Source organism: Ranitomeya imitator, chromosome 3 (genome assembly GCF_032444005.1).
Source record: "Ranitomeya imitator isolate aRanImi1 chromosome 3, aRanImi1.pri, whole genome shotgun sequence".
NCBI lineage: Eukaryota > Metazoa > Chordata > Amphibia > Anura > Dendrobatidae > Ranitomeya > Ranitomeya imitator.
The window spans coordinates 665,401,102-665,412,855 of record NC_091284.1 but is presented as its reverse complement, the minus strand read 5'-3'; the positions used below and the strand labels follow the sequence as shown (position 1 = coordinate 665,412,855).

At 40.7% G+C, this 11,754-nt stretch overlaps 1 protein-coding gene across 1 annotated transcript in view; it reads right to left on the bottom strand.

The window, feature by feature from the left end:
* Positions 1-511: 511 nt before the first annotated feature.
* Positions 512-11,754, bottom strand: part of RB1 (RB transcriptional corepressor 1) — a 398,991-nt gene continuing 387,748 nt past the window's right edge. The window contains exons 25-27 of the mRNA XM_069758297.1: positions 10,877-11,010; positions 7,136-7,185; positions 512-3,180 (exon numbers count right to left, since the gene is read on the bottom strand). Coding sequence (XP_069614398.1) covers positions 3,092-3,180; positions 7,136-7,185; positions 10,877-11,010 — 273 coding nt within the window. The 3' untranslated portion in view covers positions 512-3,091. The remainder of the gene's footprint in view (positions 3,181-7,135; positions 7,186-10,876; positions 11,011-11,754) is intronic.

Sequence of the window (11,754 nt, the reverse complement as noted above, 5' to 3'; positions counted from 1 at the left end):
AAATCTTTACTGCTATCCAGATTAGAATGGGGTTGTCACAGTCTTGTGTTGTAAAATACTTATATTTTGAGTTGTCACTAAAAACACGTATTACAGAATACAGGTGCGATTACTTCTGTGTCAAGGTAGTTTACATGAAAAAATGTTAAAAGCTTCACTGGTTATCTACTCCTCACCACATGACATCACAGCGCAGGCTTGTTCATACAGGAAACTAATTGTCTATTACAAAAGATGCACCACAAATGTCCTTCATCATAAGATGGGCTAGAGAATGTGTACCTTATCTCTCAAAGATGTCAGCTGTATCTGGATCTATGGTTTGTAGTACACTTCTAGAATTCTTGCTCCTACAAAGAATGTGGCATGAATAGACCCTGATGTAAGGGCGTTTCTTGTAGATTATGCCAGCAAGTCTTTAATCCTGGACGTCTCTGTAAACTAACGCTGTGTTGTCGAAATTGACGTTGCGCGCGCACACACACACACACACAAACAAACATAAAACAACTCACGATTTGGAATTCAGTTTTATTTTTAAAAGTAATTAAAAAATGTTAGCATGAACATAATCGTACATTGGTCAAGCGTCACAGAGCTCCTGTGTTTTCAAATATAATAGATTACCTGACCAAAACAATAAAAAAAAATTCATCAACAAAATTCCCATGTATGATGGGACCGTACTCTGCAGTATATGTGTAGTAGAAGCATGAGAGTATTAAAAAAAAAAGGCCATCAACACAATAGTATCTATTTTTTTATAGAAATTGCCAATTAATTATAATGTACCGCTCTTCCTCTGCATCATTGTACGGCAATAAAATAAGGGCCTGATTCATCAAGACGGCGTTGCTCACACTGGGTCTTGATGAGAAGACGTACTGGAGTCAGAGTCTCCCGATTCATGAAGAAGTGCAGTGTTGCATGCACCTCCATCCAGGAATCGCTCTCCAGTCCGATAACACAGTAAGATTTCTGGCGTACAGAAGGTCACAGCTCATCATGAATTAGATGAGCTGTGGAGTCATGCCCCTGCTACGCCCAATTTCTCAGAGGAACTGGCGTGAAGTTGACAAAAGTAACTTTTTACACCGGAATTCTGCTGTAAAAGATTTGATGAATCGGGCCCAAAGTGTTTGTTACTTTGAGATTATAGCGGATCAGTCGTCTCTCCTGTGGGGTCCAGTGTACAATATATAGCGCTCCTGACGCGTCTGTGCAGAGCTGATCACTTCCACATCGAGATGAAGGGCGCTGATGACATGTCTACACACACCTGTCAATCATGCATGTGACTTGACAGATGCTATGTCATTAAGTATGCACACCTCCCAGTGAGGGCGTGAGCAGCACTGGACAATCCCTTTGCTTAAAGTATAGCAGTAGAAGTCTGTACAACGTCTCCTTAATTCCTTATGAAAATGTATGTAGGGACTCGTCCTATTTAAAGTTTCCCTACTCTTTCAGAAGAAAAAAAACAATACAGATTTCTGTGAAAGAAAGCTCCAGATTTGTAACAACTATTTACTAAAACGTATCGGTCAGGAGAGCTGGCATGTCCTCGTTAGGGTCACACGTGGGGATGATTCTGCTGCAGGTACATAGATTGCAGCAAGCACAGTTCAGATGACACGCAATCAGAAAGCTCTGTAACAAATCTGCAGTGTGAATATACACTTACAACTATTGGGAAGCAACAAACTTGTGTGTTTTTAAGGCCACATAAAAGGAAAGTGCTGTTAAAGCCTAGATTATGAGATTCTTTGTATTACTTATTACTATTTGTATTCATTTTCAGATTGTATTATTCTTCAAGAGGTTTTCAGAAAGAACATTTTGAGCATTCAGATAAACTTAAGCTTCTTACTCTGGACACATGGAGGTGGCAATCATATTGTTAAGAAAACTAATAAATCTAGATACATTTACTATGAAATACTAAGAGGGCAGTAAACGTCATGCTATGAGACTTTGTGGCCGTGACCACATTGAAAAGATCATAAAAACACTCGTAAAGGTCACTGAAAGGTTCCAAGGGTACTTTGGACAAAGAGGTCCCTCATGATCACTAGGGCCTTTGGTGTTTACTGGAGAGACGGAGAGTATGGATTGTTTTTTCCAATTGATGTTTCAGAAGATATCTTATGCCCAACGTTCACTGTAAAGTTTGCAGTTGTGTGCATTTGCACAACACCAAGGAAGATTTAATCAATACCTGGGTTGAGAAGATCGCTTGGATTTATAGGCTACCACCTTGAATCCAGAGCAACAAGTCTACATTGAAAAAGAAAGATGAATCATGAACATGCTGAGGTCCCAATACGTATTTAAAGCAAATCTTAATATACTTATTACATGAGTCTACAAAGTGGATATCAGTCGCCTATCACCTATAATGTTACTACTAACTCACACTAACTTTTATTCTGAACTTCCATACAATAGCACCAAACGCCGAGCCTGCACCAGTCTACTGTCCATTCCATTCTTCATTTGAGGTAATGGAGAAGAAGACATCACAAATAAAACCCCCCCACTAGTGTCTGTATATGTATGAGTGGGAAAATCAGTTCCAGTTTCCTTATTTTTGAGGAGCAGATAAATAGATGAGTATAGCTCTATAAAGACCCGGGCACCTAAATGTACAGTGGTGCGCACCATACGGAGCTGCCGTCATTCCTAGAATATCATTGTAGAACTGTTGTCTTCAGTAGTAATCAGCAAGTGGCCATCAGGCTCGAGTGGAAATGTGCACAGCAATTAAATAAAATTCAAGTAAGAAGCAATTAAAATAAATAGTGCACTTTAGAATCAGCGTAACCATTCATACGTGTGGCCTCAGGCGTAAAGAGTTCTGTTTTTTCATGTTGTCAGGGGAAGTTGTAGACGTGTCTATAGGAAATGGAGGCTACTATCATCCTGTAAACATTGGTTTCTCTAAACTACTGCTAAAATTGTAATCGTCAACTATCAGTTTATAAAAGTGGTATAAATGAAAAAAAAAGGATGAGAAGAAAAAAAACAACGAATGTCTGTAGATACGGAGTACATTAGTCTCAGTGTAGTGGGCTACGGAGGTTAGGTCTCCCTAGTCTTCTTCCTTTATGGAGTCTTCTGGCTTCACCGAGTCAGACACCTCCTCTGACTTTTGCCTCTGTATTCTTGTCCTTGTAGATTCTGTAATAACACAAATATCTAGTCAGTCACGTTAACGATTACGTGAAGGGCATCTGTCAGTAGAATGTTGCAACCCCCCTAAGCCATAGGAAGCTGGATAAAATGATACCTTGATATCTGCCATCCGATTTCTTATAAAAAAAAAACCCCATGGATTTCTCTGGAATATGTAAATGATCTGTTAGGGAGATCTACAGTTAGGTCCATATATATTTGGACAGAGACAACATTTTTCTAATTTTGGTTATAGACATTACCACAGTGAATTTTAAACAAAACAATTCAGATGCAGTTGAAGTACAGACTTTCAGCTTTCATTTGAGGGTATCCACATTAAAATTGGATGAAGGGTTTAGGAGTTTCAGCTCCTTAACATGTGCCACCCCTGTTTTTAAAGGGAACAAAAGTAATTGGACAGATTCAATAATTTTAAATAAAATGTTCATTTTTAGTACTTGGTTGAAAACCCTTTGTTGGCAATGACTGCCTGAAGTCTTGAACTCATGGACATCACCAGACGCTGTGTTTCCTCCTTTTTGATGTTCTGCCTGGCCTACACTACAGTGGTTTTCAGTTGCTGTTTGTTTGTGGGCCTTTCTGTCTGAAGTTTAGTCTTTAACAAGTGAAATGCATGCTCAATTGGGTTGAGATCAGATGACTGACTTGGCCATTCAAGAATATTCCACTTCTTTGCTTTAATAAACTCCTGGGTTGCTTTGGCTTTATGTTTTGGGTCATTGTCCATCTGTAGTATGAAGCGACGACCGATCAGTTTGGCTGCATTTGGCTGGATCTGAGCACACAGTATGTCTCTGAATACCTCAGAATTAATTCGGCTGCTTCTGTCCTGTGTCACATCATCAATAAACACGAGTGACCCAGTGCCACTGGCAGCCATGCATGCCCAAGCCATCACACTGCCTCCGCCGTGTTTTACAGATGATGTGGTGTGCTATGGATCATGAGCTGTACCACGCCTTCGCCATACTTTTCTCTTTCCATCATTCTGGTACAGGTTGATCTTGGTTTCATCTTGCCAAAAAATGTTATTCCAGAACTGCGCTGGCTTTTTTAGATGTTTTTTTAGCAAAGTCCAGTCTAGCCTTTTTATTCTTGATGCTTATGAGTGGCTTGCACCGTGCAGTGAACCCTCTGTATTTACTTTCATGCAGTCTTCTCTTTATGGTAGATTTGGATATTGATACGCCGACCTCCTGGAGAGTGTTGTTCACTTGGTTGGCTGTTGTGAAGGGGTTTATCTTCATCCTGGAAATTATTCTGCGATCATCCACCACTGTTGTCTTCCGTGGGCGCCCAGGTCTTTTTGCATTGATGAGTTCACCAGTGCTTTCTTTCTTTCTCAGGATGTACCAAATTGTAGATTTTGCCACTCCTAATATTGTAGCAATTTCTCGGATGGGTTTTTTCTGTTTTCAAAGCTCAAGGATGGCTTGTTTCACCTGCATGGAGAGCTCCTTTGACCTCATGTTTACTTCACAGCAAAACCTTCCAAATGTAAGCACCACACCTCAAATCAACTCCAGGCCTTTTATCTGCTTAATTGAGAATGACATAACGAAGGGATTGCCCACACCTGTCCATGAAATAGCCTTGGAGTCAATTGTCCAATTACTTGTGGTCCCTTTAAAAACAGGGTGGCACATGTTAAGGAGCTGAAACTCCTAAACCCCTCATCCAATTTTAATGTGGATACCCTCAAATGAAAGCTAAAAGTCTCAACTTCAACTGCATATAAATTGTTTTGTTTAAAATTCATTGTGGTAATATCTATAACCAAAATTAGAAAAATGTTGTCTCTGTCCAAATATATATGGACTTAACTGTATGTTCTTCCCATAGATTTTAAGAGATTAGTTTAAATAAAAAGGGCGTAACCAGTGTGAGACATGTAATGACTGACTGCTCTCACTGCAGAACTGAGCCTAATTACAACCTGAAGATTGTCCTTATATCTGAAATTAAATAGCGTTTCTGGTTGTGTTAGGTTCCCTTTGTATATCCCAGGCATGTATCACGAGAGTTGACTGACAAGCCTCTGTTAGATAAACGAGGACCTTGTCTGAGCTTTCCTGGTCCATATAGCAAACAGTGTGAGTTCAGCCATCTGGCCATGTACTTCCAATGCTCCTGTTATTGCACCAGCCTTTGTATACTCTGCCTGTCCGCTGCTTTCCTGTCCACCAATTTCATTCCTGTTTGCTCATGTTTTAGTAAGAGTCAGACGCCACCCTGAAAACTCTATTGTATATGTTGCCTTGTTTCCTGCTATCGTAGTGTGGGACACCACTGGTAGCTCTGTAAGCACGAGACATGACTGTGTGTCATCTAGAACCTATTCTAGTATATCCTGACGGCAAAAACACCCTAAACGTGGGGAAAAAAAGAGTTCTCCCCCCTCCAAGTCACAGGTTACTCTTGTCTCTAGGTATTGCTAGGCATTATTCTGGCACTGTAGGTGTACTTATATTCAGCCACATAGTGGATGGACTCGGTCCGCTGTTGATACAAATATTTTTACCTTTATGCAAAATATATCTATTGTTTGTAAACTTAGTTCTTGGGCAGAAGGGATGTCTGTGTTCATTATTGGTATCTAGTTTAGTATGTACCAGTATGTCTTTTTGCATAATCAATAAAGCTTGTAATTTTATCATTACACGGGACCGTGTAGCTTCCATTCTTATTTGGGTGTTTTTGCTATTGGAAGTGCACCTATGTTTTGGCCCCATCAGGTTTTCATTATTTTCTGACAACGTAGATTCAGTAAATGTATAAAAAAAAAAAAGTCTGATCTAATTAAATTACTGGAAACAAAGGTCAACGAATAAAACTGAAATTCTAGAGAAAACATCTTGAAAGTTCTGTGAAAGTGTGTAGTATGACAATATGTCTGGTGGCGTCTGACTCAGTGCCTTGTCTCTTTGATCGAAATTTTATGCACAGCCTGAAGATGGGAGACTTGTCCACAGAAAACCCATCATAGGCCGCAGGCTATTCCGGCACGAATATCCCCGCTTAGACAATTAATACGTAGTTATGACATGCCGGAAACAAAGATTTCATAATAAGAAAGTGTCCTTATTGCCTGATTTCTAGTCTTCTTTCAGTTCTTCTTTTCTACGTTTTATATTAACAGCCGACTTCCTGACAAATGACTCATGAGCCGCCCAAGCCAAAGCAAATGTTATAAAGTCAAATTCTGATCCTTTCAGAGGTCTGTAGTAGTGTACTAAGGTGTGGCGTGTAATGTTCTGTGGCCCTAACGTAGGCAAGAGGTAGTGATGAGCGAACGTGCTCGGATAAGGTATTATCTGAGCATGCTTGGGTGCTGACCGAGTGACTTTGGCGTACTCAATATGATCATGTCCCCGCGGCTGCAATCCCTCCATGTGTTGCGGCTGTCAAACAGGCGTGAGACACACAGCCGAGGGGACATGAACATATTGAGCACGCCGAAGTCCCTCAGTTCGCACACGAGCATGCTCAGATAACACCTTACCCTAGCACGTTCGCTCATCACTAGTAAGAGGCCATAGGGGCAAATGGATATTACTCATATTAAACTTTGGCTAGAAACACACTGATCAATGATCAGTGATGATATTCATTGTTCACACTGTCATGACAATGCGAACAGGTAACACAAATGTTTATTACGCATCAATCTCTGGTACCATTTCCAGCCGTATAAAAGAAAACTTTCATAAAAAAGGAAACTTTTTGCCCTTGGAATTGTGTCAATGTGTAACGAGTGTGGGTGAAAGTCTTTTGCATTTATCTCTGTATAACTAGGTATCACGTTCTGTTACTGCTCGGGCTGGGTGTTTCAGAACAGAAAGCCCCCATTACATTTTCAATCTCGGAATAACCCTTCCCATGAAGATGCTCTAAGAGGCCATTTATTCGGTCACGATACCAAATAGAAAACACTTACTCATCTCTTCAAGCTTCTGTTGGAATTTTGAGTCTGAAGAAAGAGATTTGCTGAAATAGAAGAACAGGTCAGATATTAGGAAACTGGTCTATGCATTGCCACCAAATAAGAGAAACCCAGAACGATGGAATGATTACTTCTGCGCTAACACAAGGCATGGACATCAATGGAAACACAGAGGTGTGCGATTTACTTACTGAAGAGCCAAATTCCTATAAATATATCAGAGGGATGGCCTGTGTTATCACGGCTTTATTATTAACCTTTCACAACATGTCATCGAACTTTCTAAAGGTATCTGGACATATTCCAGGCTTGTCATCTTAGAGGAAGTCATTCAATGAGCAGTTACTTCTGTAATTTACCACTTATACCTTCAGTATGCAGCATTATGTAGAACTGTTTATTGAACAAAACATTTAAAGGGGGTTTTCCACTACCAGACAACCCCAGCTTAATCAATTCAGGAAGGAATTAGAATCAACCAACATTGCTGGAAAGGCGCCGCTGCGGGAGGGGAGTATGTATTGTTTTTCTTTTCATTTGGTCCTGAATCGATTAAGCTGGGGTTGTCCAGTAGTTGACAATGCCTTTAACCCCTTCACAACATTTGACACAAGTTTACGTCATGATCGGGGAGGGGTTCCCACGAATTTATCTAAACTTACATCATGGCAATCCTACAGGCACAGGAGAAGTGCCCGCACAATCGCCTCCAGAAGCTCGGATTAAGTGATAGCCAAGCTTCAGCTGTCACCCAGGCTATTTAACCCCATAATTGCTGTGATCAATACAGACTGCAGCATTTAGAAGGCTAGGATAGTGACAGGCTCCCTCTCCCACCCGATTGGCACCCCCACGACGTAATCACGAGGGCACGATTGTAGTCATGGCAACCCAAGGTCAAATGACTACCTCCGAGTCTGGCAGCTACGGTGGCCTGTCAGACTATGCCAGCAGCATGATCTAAAAGGCATTCTGTCAGTGTAACACTCACAGCTGTAATGCATTATACTAGTAAGCAGAGTAATAAAAGTTAGTCTCATAAAGGGACGATTTAAAATTTTTTAAAAATATTTTCTTAAAAAAAAAAACACAAAAAAAGAAAACAAATATACCAATAAATATGTATATTTAAGTAAAGTAAAAAAAAAATTCTCCTGTTACCCTTGTAAAAATAAAAAAAACAGTTTAAGCAACATTTTTGTGGGAAAAAATCTAAATTTTCATTCTGCATTGCTTTAATTCCTGTGAAGCACCTAAAGGGTTAATAAACTTCTTGAATGTCTGAGCACTTTCTAGGGTACAGTTTTTAGAATGGTGTCACTTTTGGGTATTTTCTGTTACATAGGCCCCTCAAAGTCACTTCAAATGTGATGTGGTGCCTAAAAAAATTGGTTTTGTAAATTTTGTTGCCAATCTGAAAAATTGGTCATTAACGTTTAACCCTTCTATCTTCCTACCCCAAAAAATGATGTTTTAAAAATTATGCTGATTTAAAATATACATGTGGTGAATGTTATATATTAAAGGGAATCTGTCACCTCATTTTTCGCATATAAACTGCGGCCACCGGCATCAGGGGCTTATCTACAGCATTCTGGAATTCTGTAGCTAAGCCACTGATGTAACCAGAAATATAAGAAAAACAAGTTAGATTATACTCACCCAGGGGTTGTCACGGTTCTGGTCCGATGGGCGTCGCAGGTCTGGGTCCGGGTCCTCCCATCTTCATACGATGACGTCCTCTTCCTTGCTTCTGTCGCGACTCCGGTGCAGGCGTACTTTGTCCTGTTGAAGGCAGAGCAAAGTACTGCAGTGCGCAGGCACTGGGCCTCTCTGACTTTTCCCGCCACCTGCACACTGCAGTACTTTGTTCTGCCCTCAACAGGGCAAAGCAGGAGCCGCGATAGAAGCAAGGAAGAGGACATCATCGTATGAAGACAGGAGGCGCCGGACCTGCAAAGCCCACTGGGCCGGACCGCCCCGGGGGGAATATAATCTAACTTGTTTTTCTTATATTTCAGGATACATCGGGGGCTTATCTACAGCATTACAGAATGCTGTACATAACCCCTGATGGCGGTGGCCGCAGTTTATAGGGCCAAAATGAGCTGACTTTAACTACTTAGTGTGGTATGACTATCTGGTATAAAGGGAATCTGTCAGCATGTTTTTGCTATGTAATCTGAAGACAGCAGGAGATAGAGGTTGAGAGACAGAGTCGAAAGATACTTATTACCCTATGTGGTGGCGTTTACTTATAGTGTAGGTTTTATCACTTGTGATTAGCATTGACTGACTACACTAGTCTGACTCCGCCCCCTTCCCCGTGATAAGCAGCTCACTGTTAACTTTGTATATAGAGAGAGCCTGGTGTGGGCAGGGGCAGCTTTCTCAGCTCTGCTGCATGCTTAAATCTAAAAGCCCTGATTGTGTAATAGCCGCTACACCCAGTAAACTAAGTGATACATCAATAGATTCAGGGTCTCTTTTCCTATGTAATGCAGCTCTCAGGTGAGGTTGCTAAATTTTCAAATTTTTTGCGCAGTTTTTGATATTTTTATAAACACAAATCATATCGAGTAAAATGTACAACTAACAAAGTTCAATGTGTCACAAAAAAAATTCTCAGAATCACTGGGATCCTCCGTTTGTAACATTCCATTTACCTCAAAGTCACAATGGTCACAATAGTAAAATTTGCCTGGTCAGGAAGGTGAAAACAGGCTCGGGGGTGATGGGGATAATATATTACGTATGATGTACAGTGATGGTCAAAAGTTGAGACTGATACAAATTTTGCACTTCACCAAGATTTCTGCTTCATTGTTTTTAGATCCTTTAGTCAAAAAACAAAATTTATGCCAATCTCAAACTTTTGGCCACATCTGTAATATGTACTGTGCATTCTGATAATAAACCATATTTTCCTGACTAGAAGAGACACGCTTTTTAATAAAGCTATTTCTTGATAAAAAAAAGTGCATCTTAAAGTCTGAAAATTATGGTAGTATAAAGTTGCTTTTTTTACTACTGAGAGAACTATGCAGCAGCACAGTTCTCTCTCTCTCTCTATCCAAAGCAGATCTATCTGATCAGTGCAGGACAAGAGAGGAAGATGAACAGGATCTGCAAACTTCCCAATGCTGCAGCTCCTGGAAAAACATCTCACATAGCAGCAAGACAGAAGATACAGTAGCCAATCCTAATTAGCTGGAGGAACTTCCATGATGTCAAAGTCATGTGATTACTCACATGCCAGGAAGGAACTTGCTAATGTGAGAAATAAGATGACCTACTGGAATCCTGGTACTAAACCAATTAGTATTAGAATCTGTACAGGATGCTTCCTGCAGAGCTGTGTGTTTATATGCAGCAGAGTTTTGTGTGTACATAGTTTGTATGCAGCAGTGTTGTGTGCTGCAGAGTCGAGTCTGTGTATCTGTACCGTTTGTACAGCAGAGCGGTGTGTGTGTCCACTGTACGTGTAGCAGTCTTACATGCTACAGACATGTTATATGAGGTGGATGCTGCAGAGAAACACTAACGAGCTGAATGTTAACTATAGCCGCCTTATTCGAACCTAGAGGCTGAAAATTAGGGGTGTTGACCCACTCCATTCATTTACATCATATCAGCCAGGAATGTGTTTTTATTACTAAGAAATTTATGTACATCATGTATGTAGGTATGTGTGTATGATATATATCTATATGAAATTATGTAGATTACACATACCTTCCATCTGCTTCATCATGGCCGTCAAAGCGAAGCTTCTTCAGTGGTTTCGGGACAGTGCCCTCTGCATGTCTCTTTATGGGCCGTTCTGTGCTGCTTACCATCTGATTAATTTTCTGAAACTTTTCGGATGCCTGAAAGATGACAAAATATACGTAGTTTTTATTAATAAAGGCAATAATTGTTGGTCCCTAACATGTGGCATTTCAGCTGGTCCAAAACTGCAGGCTTGTATTTGCAGTTTTACAAAGGATCTGCAATCCCACTTCTTGGTGCTATTGGACACACAAACCACAAAAACACTGAAAGACTTCTCCCGTGCTTCCCCTATACTCTGGAACTCTCTACCCCAACACATCAGGCTCTCACCTACCACAGAAACCTTCAAAAGGAATCTGAAGACCCACCTCTTCCGACAAGCCTACAACCTGCAGTGATCCCCAGTCTACTGAACCGCCACATGACCAGCTCTACCCTCACCTAGTGTATCCTCACCCATCCCCTGTAGACTGTGAGCCCTCGCGGGCAGGGTCCTCTCTCCTCCTGTACTTGTGTGTGCCTTGTTTTACTCATGTTTATTGTACTTGTCTATATTTGCCCCATTCATATGTAAAGCTCCATGGAATAAATGGCGCTATAAAAATGAATAATAATAATAATAAATAATAACAGAAATTTTGGCACAGCCTGATACAGGATGTAAAAAAGGATTTTTGGTTGCTTACCGTAAAATGTTTCTCGGGGCCTCCATTGGGGGACACAGGAACCATGGGTGTATGCTACTGCCACTAGGAGGCTGACACTATGCACAAAAAAAGTTAGCTCCTCCTCTGCAGTGTACACCCCACCGACTGGCATTATGCACTTCAGTTAGTGAG